The 13673-nt window shown below is 38.1% G+C and overlaps 1 protein-coding gene across 5 annotated transcripts in view; it reads right to left on the bottom strand.

The window, feature by feature from the left end:
• Window positions 1-211: 211 nt before the first annotated feature.
• The window catches only part of LOC123508074, a 21604-nt gene continuing 8142 nt past the window's right edge, over window positions 212-13673 (bottom strand). For all 5 annotated transcript variants that reach the window (XM_045261494.1, XM_045261497.1, XM_045261493.1 and 2 more), the window contains 7 exons: window positions 8456-10395; window positions 4765-4926; window positions 3469-3588; window positions 3049-3201; window positions 2704-2852; window positions 1783-1921; window positions 212-1124 (listed from right to left, as the gene is read on the bottom strand). In XM_045261494.1, coding sequence (XP_045117429.1) covers window positions 942-1124; window positions 1783-1921; window positions 2704-2852; window positions 3049-3201; window positions 3469-3588; window positions 4765-4926; window positions 8456-10395 — 2846 coding nt within the window. In that variant the 3' untranslated portion in view covers window positions 212-941. The remainder of the gene's footprint in view (window positions 1125-1782; window positions 1922-2703; window positions 2853-3048; window positions 3202-3468; window positions 3589-4764; window positions 4927-8455; window positions 10396-13673) is intronic.

A 13673-nucleotide genomic window follows, 5' to 3' on the forward strand; every position in this document is an offset into this window, starting at 1 on the left:
TAAATTCTGGAACTCCCTCCCTGCATCTGTATTTCCAAATTCCTACGACTTGTCTTCTTTTAAGAGGGAGGTATCGAGGCATTTGCTCCCCAACTTTGGCTGACGCTTTTACTTTTTAGAGCCAGCACTCATTTTTTTTCTTTCCCCGTCTCCCATGGCTGGCCCTCTGCAAAAAAAAAAAAAAAAAAAAAAAAAAAAAAAAAAATCTGAACTAGGAAGTGAAAGCCGTGTGTCTGCAGGTGTGGAGAAGGTGACAGACAATGGCAGACAGTTCTGTGACACATGAGATGAATGTTTCTTTGAAAATCAGATTTAATGACTAATATTCCCATAGACTAGTGTGCATTTCAGTTGGGATAGTTTTTTTTTTTAAAGAACATTTCTTTCCATCTACTTCAATTCTCTTCACTAATATGAACCACTTAGTCAATTTTTTTTTTCCAAACAATTTATGAACTGATAGTATATATACTATTTTTGATCAGTCTTTCCAGCAATACAGTAATAAATATCTGCCAGTAAATGGAAGAAGAGGTAGGTCTAGCTGCTAACTCTTGCCTGATTATGAGGATTCATGATTACAGTGAGCATGTCCTCAATATGAAAAGAGACTGCCTCAAATATCAGTGCCTGGCTAGAGAATCAAACCTTGTAGCCTTTGCCTGGTTTCTATCACCTGATGCTCTCCAATCTAATTCTGAAAACATTCTGAGTAGATACAAACCAACTTAAAAACTCAAAATATGCAGACTCGGTTTAGATTCTAATGTGAATATTATATACTTCAAATATTTAATTTCTAACCTTTATAAAATTCCATTTCTAGGCAGACTCATATTGTAGATAGTGTGGATATCCATCTCACAGCAAAATCAACATACACAAAATGGGATTACCAGTCCCATCTATTCATTATCAAGACTCCTGTGTCCATTAGAAATTCATGTGGTTTCAGTACTTAGCTTATAAATTTTCATCAACTCTTGAATCTCTGGTTCCAATTTCTGGAAAGGCTCTGGTTCCACAATGGGACACTTCTTTCTGTTTTTGCGGCCACTGTGTGATCCTGTAATTATTTCTCCCATCACATGCTCCACACTTTCATCACACATCTCCTTGGAAACCTGTAAAGGGTGATTCATTAGCATTTGTCAGACAAAAACCATTGCATACACATCTATCACCACATTATCACCAATTCTCAGTAACTTATCATTGACAAGCTGCAATCAAACTGTGTAATGACATCATACTCATACATACATACACAATAATCAACTCTTGTCCAAGCACTAAAAATAGTTACAATAATCAACTCTTGTCCAAGCACTAAAAATAGTTAATCTCATTCTAGAATCAACTTTTTTACTCATAACTCCAGCATATTTCCACTCTTAGATTTTTCCAACATTTTCTTGTCCCATTATCAATCATGTGTATTTCAAATTTTTCTCAAATAGAGCTGTAGTCAAAAAGAATGGAATCAGTAATCAGGTTGTTATTGTTGAGTATTAGAGAGCTTTAAAACATTACACAAATTTATAGATGGGGATGATAGGTGAAAGTGGATAAATATGTTTCATATAGACTACTATGGGCAGCCTTGATGCGCAGCTTCCCTTATTTTCTTATGTAAGTAGTTTAATAACTTGACATTTATCATCTATTGTTTTCACCATCAATGCTTGAGATGACTTCTGATCAAAACAGATCATCCATCCTCCTCACCATGCAGACCCAACCATTCATTATATCACACCACAGCTAAAGAAGGTACCATACCACATGCAGTGAGTGTGGAAAATGTCCAAATACTCTCTCCACTGCCAGGTGCTGGTTGAACCTTCTGTTGGGGACCAGGTAGAAGGGGCATACTGGGATCTGACAGGCATTGCGGAGAAGCTTGCACTGCGCATTGTACCTTGAAAGAAAAGGAAGTAAAGAGTAAGTGGTGCAAAGCAGTAGGTGAGATAAAAGAACCAGGTCCATGATTGGGTATATACAGATGCAGACTCAGATAGCAAAAAAATACATCAGGACGAGACATTCTTCAGAATGATAACTGAAATAAAACTGAATTGTAGACCCAAATTAAATGACCTTCCACACTTTCTATTATATATAGTTTTTAAATTTTTGGCAAGTGAGAGATTAACCACTAACTGCTATTTGCTGCAGATATTCTTAATTACCAATCACTCTTGAGATATCTTTACTTGTTGTACAGCCACTTATAATCTTTAAACTGGGTAGAAATTGACATATTCTTTATCATCCCTGACCTTGTAAATATTTCTCAAGATTTCCTGCATTACTTGTGATGAGGTTCTTTGTTACCAAACTGAAATGCTTAACATAACATCAGAGGAAAATAACAGCAAGAAAATATGAACCATAGAGCAAGTTAGTATGGTTGTGCTACTTGACTTGTCCAGGGCTGTAGTTATGTTACTATTTACTTCCATGCCAAACCACAAGGAATAGACTAAATATATAAAATAATCCATTTCATCTTTTTTGGTTCTCAAATGAAGTGGTGGATCAATGGAATGGATTCAGTAATCAGGTTATTAGTGCAGTTATTAGGGACAGATATATGGATGGTGATGGTAGGTGGAAATAGGCAGGTATATTTCATACGGGAACTATCACAGGTTCCTGTGTTCTCTCCTCCTCATCCAAAAACGACCTGGCTATTCTCACCTGTATTTCAGCTTGAAGGTGTCCTCTGTCACATCAATACCCCGGGCCTGTGCCTCGGCCACTACCTGCTCTAGTGAGAGGGGCTTCACAATCTGCTCATGGGTACTAAGGTATTCCTTCTTCCATTCACCTACAGTGAGCTCAGCGATCTGTAGAAATGACATGGAATTTGTAACAATTTCCTGTACATTGCATTGGATGTGGCATAACAAAACATGTTAAACCTCAGTTTGACAGTATATGATAAAGCAGGTCAGAGAGAGAGAGAGAGAGAGAGAGAGAGAGAGAGAGAGAGAGAGAGAGAGAGAGAGAGAGAGAGAGAGAGAGAGAGAGAGAGAGACTCCCCTTCCGCCTGAGGTTTCCCAAGAGAGTGTTTCCAATTTCTTTCTTCACTTGCTCCTTGATAATCTTGAGACAGTCACTGTGGCTGCCTAACGTCTTACTCATCCGCTCCTTTGAGCTGCGGTTGTTCAATGCCTCACACACGTAGATCAGAACCTGCCAAACAACGGAATAATGCTGTGAAAAGTTCTCAGTTTGAAGGATGTCTGGGTTAAACGAGCCTTTGTAAAACTTTGTCACAAAGATCAGGTATCTACATTATGTACATTCATTCAGACATTCCCTTTCATCTTCAGAGTTCAAGAAAAGCCACACACCAGCAGTTTGGTATATTGTGAATTAATTACTCTTTCACATCATACAATCATACATTTGGCTTCAAATGCTGGATCACTGGTGTCCCTATGACCAGTGAATAGTTACCTGTGAGGGTTCATATGCAGCCTTGATTGTCTCTTTGGGCACACCCATTTCCTCGGCCCAGGTACCAAAGGTGAAGAACCTCACTTCTCCACAGCTTGACACATTTTTTAAATGCTTGACCTAAACAATAAAATGTTATATGAGTAAAAATTATGTATCTTTCTTCCTTTATCACATAAAAAATACTGTATATAGTCTATTCTGACACTCAACAAATCCAGATAGACAAAATCAATTAGTACAGGTTGAACCTCCCAAATCCGGCAGCCACCGGACCTTAGACTTGCCGGACCATGGAAAATTCTGAACTATAGGTGGTCCCCAAAACATCCTTTATATACTTACCTGCATTATACAAGTGTAGCTGTAACATTGTTTTGATATATGATAGTTGTACATGAAAATATACATGCAGAAGTATATAGAAAAACACGTAAATTAAGTTCAGCATGGAAAATTTTTGCCTGCGTTGCGCCATTATCATCTCGCCGGACACAGGGACGTTACCCGCGCACCGAAGCTTAAACCACTGCTTTTACCCTCCTTAAGTGTTCTACGAACTTCCACTTGCTCTCACACTCACTGTAAAACTTGAGAAGTTGATTCTTCTGCTTTTTTTATATCATAGACGGTTGATGAGCCAATGTTGTACTGTTGACATAGGCTTCGCACTGAAACACCTTTATCTAGCTTCCTCAATATGTCCACTTTCTGTTGCACTGATATTGTCATATGTTTGTGTTTTTTCTTTGGTTCACACACACCACTATCACTTCCTGGTCGCTTGGAAGCCATGTTTAGGGACAAATATTACAGAAAAAATTGTTTATGCACCTGGGGGGGTGGTGCTTGTATAATGAGCGGCAGCGTGGTACTGATCCAAATTTGACCCAGAATGCCCGGGCTCCAAAACACAGTACAGCGCCGCCGCGTCCTAGCGGCAGTCCGGCATATTACTCCGGCCAATTCAAAAATTTTGCCGGATTACAGGTGTTGCCGGATGAAAGAATACCGGATTAAGGAGGTTCAACCTGTATACACTTCACTTTTCATAATCTTAGGTACCTATGTAACCAGCATGCATTGTGAAATCTATTGAAATGGATGGACATACTAAGACTCAAAGTGAGTACTGACACTACTATACATAATGAATACCTTTGAGGTGGAAAGATTAAAATAAAAGTACAATAGACTTCAATATGCATGATGGAACAGAACAATATTGATCTATGGCATAACATACAGTATTACAAGACCAATCTTACTGAACATGTGGCATAAGCTTTCACTTACCTTGTCCATGTTGATCTGCAGAGAAGCAGTGTCAAGAATGTGGTCCTCCATATCTTTTTTCTTGTTTTCAATGAATCCCTTGATGGCTTTTTCTACATTTTCAGGTGCATAGAAACTAGCCAACAAGTTTCCATGACTTTCTTTGAATTCCTTGATACTGTCCTAATGGAAGAAATCATTGCATATTGAAACACTACAAACATTGTTTCCTACAGAATACAAGGGTCCCATTACCAACAAACACTTGAAAACAAGCAAGAAATGTGCAAAAAGAAGGCATGCAAGAAGACAGGTAAATAGTGTGGCAACTGGTGGTATAATTCCTAGTTCCAAGCCATCCACCTACACAGCTGCTGCCGATGCTGCTGCTGCTGTTGCTGATGATGATGATGATGATGCAGTTGTGCAGCACTAAAGAATGCAAAGAATGAAGTCCTAGTTGAAAAAGACAATGAAAATGAATATGCCACTAAGAAATAGATGAGAAACAAGTATCTACTGTGAAAAGGACAAAGCATTTAATACTTCATGTGGAGTGGTTATGTGGTGAGGCATGTATCATTGCAGAATAGCAGAGAGCAGTAAATAGATCTAATATGTATTCTTACTTTCATCCTCTACCAATAATGCATCAGTTAGTTTAACAACACCCAATGTCAACATATAGGTAAAGGTGCAAAGGGCAGCAAAAATATAAAGAAAAAGGCCCACTCAGTTGCCAGTCTCCTTACACAGCAGAAAGAATTGGCCAAAGGACAGGGATCAATGTCTTGAAACCTCCCTCTTGAATGAAGTTGTCATAGGAAGTTAGAAATAGAGACAGGCAGGGAATTCTAGAGTTTACCAGAGAAAGGAATGAAAGATTGAGAGTTGGACAGAATAGGGATGAAAGGAAGAAGAAAACCTTATGCATCGAGGCTGCAGGAGGGGAGACATGCAGTTAGCAAGATCAAAAGAGCAGTTAGCATGAAAATAGCAATAAAAGATAGCAAGAGATACAACATTCTGGTAGTGAAAAAGAGGCAGAATACAATCAGTTACAGGAGGGGAATTGATGAGGTGAAAAGGTTTTAATTCCATCCTATCTAATAATACTGTGAGTGGAATCTCCCAAATATGCAGAAAGTACTCCATACAAGGACAAAAATAAGGCCTTTGTATACAGTTAGCAGTTGGGGAGGTGAGAAAAACTGGCAGAGATGCCTCAGAACGCCTAACTTCATAGAAGCTGTTTTAGCAAGAGACGAGATGTGAAGTTTCCAGTTAAGATTATGAGTAAAAGACAGACCGAGGATATTCAGTGTAGAAGAGGGGTGCAGTTGAGTGTCATTAAAGAAGAGGGGATAGTTGTTTAGATTGTGTTGAGTTGATAGATGGAAGAATTGAGTTTTTGAGGCATTGAACACTACTAAGTTTTCTCTGCCCCAATCAAAAATCTTAGAGATATCAGAAGTTAGGCATTCTGTGCTGTCCCTGCATGATCTGTTAACCTCCTGAACCTTTGGTCTTCTCTGAAGAGACATGGAAAAGTATAGGATGGTATCATCACCGTAGGAGTGGATAGGGGGAAAAAGTTTTATTCAGATTAATGAATAATAGGAAGAGTGGGTGACAGTACAGAACCCTGAGGAACACCACGGTTAATAGATTTAGGAGAAGAACAGTGGCCGTCTATCATAGCAACAATAGAACGGTCGAAAAGGAAACTTGAGATGAAGTTGTACAGAGAAGGATAAAAGCTGTAAGAGAGTAGTATTGAGATAAAAGCTTTGTGCCAGACTCTATCAAAAGCTTTTGATATGTCTAACATGACAGCAAAGTTTCACTGAAATCTCTAAAAGTGGATTACCATGACTCAGTAGAGTGACCTTGATGGAAGCCATACTGGCAATCAGAGAGAAGATTGTGAAGTGACAGATATTTATGAATCTTCCTATTGAGGATAGATTAAAAAACTAGACAAGCAAGAGATTAAAGTTATAGGGCAGTAGTTTGAGGGATTAGAACAGTCATCCTTTTTAGGAACAGGTTGAATATAGGGAAACTTCCAGCATGAAGGAAAAGTAGAAGTCGATAGACATAGTTGGAAAAGTTTAACCAGTCAAGGTGCAACCATGGAAGCACAGTTTTTGAGAACGATAGGAGGGACCCCATCAGGTCCATAAGCTTTCTGAGGGTTTAGGCCAGTAAGGACATGGAAAACATCATTATGAAGAATTTTAATTGATGGCATGAAATAGTCAGAGGGAGGAGGAGAGGGGAGGGACAAGCCCAGAATCATCCAAGTCTGAGAGAAGAGTTCAGCTTTAGATAGAAGATCAAGAATAAACATATTGGAGACATTTTTGACCAGATGTCAGAAGTCTCTAGAAGAGTTGGAGTTTGAAAGATTTTTACATTTTTTATTTTTGAAAGTGTTTGGCAAGTTGAAGAACAGACGATATGATTCCAGGCAGAAATATAAAGTACATGAGTTTCAGGTGATGGAGGGCTCAAGTACCTTTTGTGGGCAACCTCTCTATCATATATAGCACGAGAACAGACTGTGTTAAACCAAGGTTTAGAAGGTTTAGGTTAAGAAAAAGAATGAGAAATGTACGCCTTCATGCCAGACACTATCACCTCTTATGCGTTCAGCACACAGAGATAAGTCTCTGACACACGAACAGTAATCATTCCAGGGAAAATTAGCATAATACCTCCTCAGGTTCCCCAACTAGCAGAGGCAAAGTGCCAGAGGCACCTCTGCCTTGGGGGATCCTGAGGATGGATTGGAGAAGTAGGACAAGATACAAATATGAGATCAGAGGAACCCAACAGAGAAAATAAGGGAACAGCATAAGCAGAAGGATGAAAAGTAAGAAAAATGTCAAGAATGTTGGGTGTATCCCAAAGACAGTCAGGAATATCAGTAGGGTGTTGCACCAGATGCTCTAGGTCATGTAGGATATCAAAGTTGAAGGCTGGTTCACCAGGATGGTCAGTGAAGGGAGAGGAAAGCCAAAGCTGGTGGTGAACATTGAAATCTCCAAAGATGGAGATCTCTCCATCTCTGGGAAAGGATACACAGGACAAACTCCACTTTGGAAATTAAATAGTCAAATAATTCACTATAGTCAGAGGAGAGAGGAGTTAGGGAAGAGATAGACAGTACTGATAAATTTAGTTAGAGTGACTACTGAGTCGAAACCAGATGCTGGAAAACTTGAAGATTCAAGAGCACGAGCACGAGAACATCCAGCTTTGGAATGAATATGAGGATAGAAAGAGTAGGAGGGAACAGAAAAGGGGTTACTGTCAGTTGTCTCAGAAAGCTGTGTTTCAGTGAGGAAAAGATGAGGTTTAGTAGAGGAGAGGTGGTGTTCTACAGATTGTAAATTAGATCTAAGACCACAAATGTTGCAGAAGTTAATGAAGAAAAAGTCGAGGGAGGTGTCAAGACATTTTGGGTTGCCACCAGGACAGCAGTCCAACCTGGGGACATTTCTGGTCCCCTCCACAGAAGGGGACTCTTAGCGTGATTGGAGTCATAAAAGAAAAAAATTGAAGCATAAATTTAAATAGTTATTCTCTTATAATATTAACCACACTTGCTCCTAATGCAAGAGAGCAATGAATGATTTCATTCTGTTATTTGAGTCTGGAAGTCCATACTGTTAAGACTTTGATTATCAAAGAAAAAACATCTCACCTGACTTGTATTCACCAACCACTTGTCCATTTTCTTGGGATCAATCAACTCAGGCGCAAAGAAGTCAGTGAAGGGTGTTGCATCCTTTTCAGTCACCTTGTAGTTAGAGAGACAGCGGCCAATATATTCAGTCAACAACAGAGGGAGGAGGTTTTCCAACTGAGATGCAGTTAATTTGTCTCTCCTCATGGCAAGGAAGAAAAGAGGCTTGACCAGTGACTCACATTTTATGGTTTGTTCATTAAACTTACTGACACTCTCTGTCATAAGTGCCTGCTGAGATTCAGTCAAGATTACATTTATGTAGTTTTTGACAGTCTTCCGTTCCATGTACAGTTCAGCTGTGGCAGTGATGTTACCCATTCGTTCTGTCACATATGAAGGCCGGTTTGCAGGAGGATGATCTGACAAAGACTTCACCCAGGCACAGGCTAGGGCAGCCAGGTGGGCAGAGAAGTCAATGATATGTGGATTCTTGAGGATGCAGAAAGTGGCCATCATGGCATACAGTTTTGACTGCACAACACGTCTGAGAGCAGTGGCAGCAGAAGCAGGCACAATTGGAATGATGATGTTGAAGCGGCTCTTTTCATCATCATCCTTCATCAGTACATCCTTGTTAATAAAACCAAGAATATCATCAGAGCCTTCCACACTCACCTTCTCCTCAATAGCACGCTGGCTGAGAATTGTGAAAGGCATCACCAGCATGTGTGAGATTGTGAGTGTCCACACGTTGATCTGCGAAGCATCTCGGACAGGGGAAAAAGCAGGAATGCCCGTCATGGTGAAGTTTCTTAGCAATTCATACTTTCCTTCTTCTAACATGAGCAGAAACTCATCATCCTGGAGGTCTGTAAGAGTTGAGGTCATGGTGATTCGACAGCATTCATCTGGATGAGATGGTGGCAGGGCCTTAATGGCTTCTTGTGATTCATTATAGATTTTGCGAAATTCTTCAACATCATTCTGATATTCCTCTGTCCCATGACCACGCAACTTGAGGTTCTTTACCTCATACTTGCGACCAGAGACAGTGCTCCTCAGGATGTTGTTTGCAAGTTCAATCTCATTCTTATACCTTCCCTCAACCTCTATGATAGTGCGGCTCATATTCTTGAGGGTGGCATAGCCATATTCAAGTTTCTTGTATGCCTTCCTCATCAGCCGATTTTTCACACCTACTGCTGACCCAGTACTGCAGCTCATCATTTTCCTCAAGTTTACTTGAAACAAAGAATCCATAAGACCAAAGGTTTCTCTTGGTACATGCTGCTTTTTTCGGTGCCTCTGGATAAGTACAGAGTTCCACTGGGGATACAAGTACTCAAGCAAAATAGTGACATTAGCTTCCTTGACATTATGATATACTTTTCTCTCTTCAGAATCTATAGTCACCTTTAGATCTACAATTTCTTCAGGTGGCCTAGGGAAATACATCCACTCACCAGGACGTATCACTGAAGTACTATCTGTGCCTGGCAGAATGTAACCATCATGGTTAAGTGTCATTTTTACATGGCACATATTCATATCCTTTCCAATTGCTTCCATCTGTGAATCTATTTCGCTGTTTTCCTTGGCCCAATAAAGGGATGGAATGGTGGCACTGCCATTGTGGAGGTGGGAACGGATATCAATACTGTAGTTGACAGGAAATCCACTTGTTATGCCCAGAAGAAATACATTTACAGTCTTGCCATGAGGTGCATGCATCTTGACAATCTCTGTTTCTGGTAAAGGCTCGCCTGCTCCATGACCTCCATCTGTAATGATGAACACCTGCACAACGGTCTCTCTGCACGTCTCTATTTCAGCACGTACTCTCTTTAGTGCTGCAGTGACATTTGTGCCACCCCGTACACGATCATCATGGCTGAGATAAGTTTCAGAACGAAGGAAGGTGACTTCATCACTGAACAAATACAGCTTGGTAGTGCCTAGAAGGGAGAAAAAAAAAATAAATAAATAAATAAAATAATAATAATAATAATAAATACACATTGAAGAGTTTGAATGTGATTGTTGCAAATGACAGAGAGAGAGAGAGAGAGAGAGAGAGAGAGAGAGAGAGAGAGAGAGAGAGAGAGAGAGAGAGAGAGAGAGAGAGAGAGAGAGAGAGAGAGAGAGAGAGAGAGAGAGAGAGAGAGAGAGAGAGCTGTAAGCCACAAGGATTTAACACTGCCTGCACTTAACCATAAAAAAACTAAAATAATGGCATGCATCTTTGATCAGTGATCTTGTGAACTCATATTTTATTATATATATATATATATATATATATATATATATATATATATATATATATATATATATATATATATATATATATATATATATATAATACGAATTTGCAAGATTTCTAATCAAGGATGAGGACTTGCAGGAAGTGTCAATAAAGAGGATCTATGTGGCAATTGTGAGAGTAAAGTGAGGCAGAAGGAGGTTTGTTTGGCATGCAATCATTGAGTGGAGCTCAGTGTACCAGATGTGGCAACTGGAGGCACAAGGAGTGTGAAAGGCTAATGGAAGGTGAACTAAAAGTTAAAAGGATGAAAATATGGTTCTGTCAGTCATATAGTGATGCATGGAAGAATGACCAAGAAAAAACAGAAAATGAGAGAAGAGCTCCAGATAGTGAAGGAGCAGAGTTCTACAATGAACAGCAAGATGAAACAAATAGAAAAGCAGTATAGTCTGAGTAGTGTGGAGCACCCAAGAGGGTCAAAGAACAGTGAGAAACCACACTGAAGCTTGCAGAAAAAAAGAGGAGAAAGGGTTGATACAGATACTCGTATGAGTAATTTAAGAGAGGAGATACAGAAATGGTAGGCAGCAAATGATGAGCTGAGAGGCATGGTTTTAAACCTAGAAAAGAAATTCAAAGAAAGAGTTGGTGAGAGTTATTATATAGTATGGAAAACCTAGAAGAAATGCAAGAAAGAGAGATGAAGAGAAAAAAAATGTAATAATGTATAATGTACCTGAAAGTAAGAAATCTGTGAGCCAAGGGAGAGCAAGGAAGAGGAGAAAGTATTTTGTGAAGGAGAATTTCATGGGCTCCTAGATGTGAAGGATGCAAAGTTAGATAAGATCACAAGGACTGGCTGAGTCTCTAGAGATAAAGCTAGGTCTGTGTTTGTAAAAGTAAATAAAGTATGGGTGAAGTGGGAGCTTATGAAGAGAAGTAAAGACCTAAAGAAAGAAGAAAATGTTATCATTCAGAAAGTTATTATTGCACCAGACCTAACTAAAAAAAAAAAAAAAAAAGAACTAAATGAAGGACTTTGAGAGGAATAGCAAGAGGAAAGAAGAGGATAGGCAGATCATAAAAAAAAGGGAAAATAGTTTAGGAAGCAGCAGGAACAAGGGGACAGGACAGTGATGATCGTGGCCAAATAAGCAGGAAGAAACAGATAGGAAAAGTACAGGTAGAAACAGAATTAGCATAGATGATACTATAATCATAAGAAAAATCAACATATAAGGTTTGTCAAAGGCTAAAGTCAAAGTTAGAAGAATTAGTGGGCAACAAGACTTTACAATGTCTATCTGAGACACAAAAGAAAGTCAGATATGTAAACTTTAGTACTGTAGTAAAATATGCATTATATAAGAAATGAGAGAAGCTAAGAATAAAAAAGGAGGAAGATTAATGATCCTATACCCAAAACAACATCTATTTATGTAAAGTTAGTTGGGTTGGGTAGCATTAAGGGATGGGAGGTTAAAATTATTGTAGTACACTTTAGTGTAAATCATAAAATAAGGAATTATACCATGAAAGATTGGAAACTGAGATCATAGAGAGTAATGTAGAAGATCCATTGCTTATAATTGGGAACTTCAATGGCCATGTAGGATTCAAAGGAACACAAAAGCTAGAAAAAGGAAAAGGAAAATGGAAAAATGTTATTAAAGTGGATGGAGAAGCATAAATGATAATGCTCCATGATGATACCAATTGTAAAGGGGAATTCACATGGGCAAGAGATAATCAGAAGTGTCATAGATTATGCTCTAGTATCAGAAAGTTTTCACAATAAACATCATCAAATGAATAGATGAAGAGCAACAAGTAGTAGATCTATCCAACCATAACCTAATTGAAATCAAACTGAATGTTAAACAAGTAAGAAAGCACTATAACAGGAATGAATGGAGCTGCAGTGAATACTACAAAACAGATAAGAAATCATTTGTGCTTTATAAAAATAGAAAAGAAGGTACACAGATTGAAGGGTACAAAACATCAAAGATTTATAGGCAAAAATACTTTAAAAGTAACAAATAATACAATAAAATGTAAACACCAAAGAAAAAAGGTTAGAAATGAAAGCAAGGGGGAACCAGCTTGGTTCACAGAAGAAATAAGAAGTAAAATTAAGAAGAGAAGACTTAAAAGGAAATGTAGGAATACAACTAGTGCAGATGGGGAGCAATGGGAAAAATGGAAAAAACAAAGGTGCAGAAATAAATTAGGAAAGAAATGAACATTAATGAAGGAAAGAAAGTAAAAGAAACTAAGGAAGATAAAAGCCATTTTAAAAATACTTAGAAATATATTAGAATATTAAAAGGAGAGAAAAATAAATAAATAAATATATAAATAAATAAATAAATAAATAAAAAAGAAACAAATTATCTGATGGATAATTTGTACAATAATGATAACAGGAAAATTGAAATGGATACAATAACTACAGATAGAAGATTATTGGAGCACAATATATGAGAAATATAAAAATTATATAGATGAGGTATGGAATATTGAATAGAAGGAAGTTTACATATGGGAAAAAGATAGAATTAATAACGAGCTGAATAGAGGGAGGTTGTGTCAGGTAGTTTGCAGAGGACAACAAGGAGAAAGAAATACAGCTCATATAGATCAATGTAACATAGAAATTAAAGAACACCTGGACATGGTTTTCCAGATAAAAGACCACATATTATCTATGAAAGAGGAAATTGTAAAGGAAGAAAATGTAAAAAATTTTTTTAAAGAAAATGAGAAAAAATAAAGCTACAAGTCATGATGGCATAAAACCTATTCCTAGAACGTCAACTATTATTAGGTACCTTAGTTTGTGCTTTAAAACAAATATTACAATTATCTGGAATCCACAATATGGAAAGAATCCAGTATAATGATGATTCCTAAAGCTAATAAACCAAAAATTAATGAATTTAGACCAATAGCTTCATCCAACACTGG

This window comes from Portunus trituberculatus, chromosome 24, assembly GCF_017591435.1.
Source record: "Portunus trituberculatus isolate SZX2019 chromosome 24, ASM1759143v1, whole genome shotgun sequence".
Classification (NCBI taxonomy): domain Eukaryota; kingdom Metazoa; phylum Arthropoda; class Malacostraca; order Decapoda; family Portunidae; genus Portunus; species Portunus trituberculatus.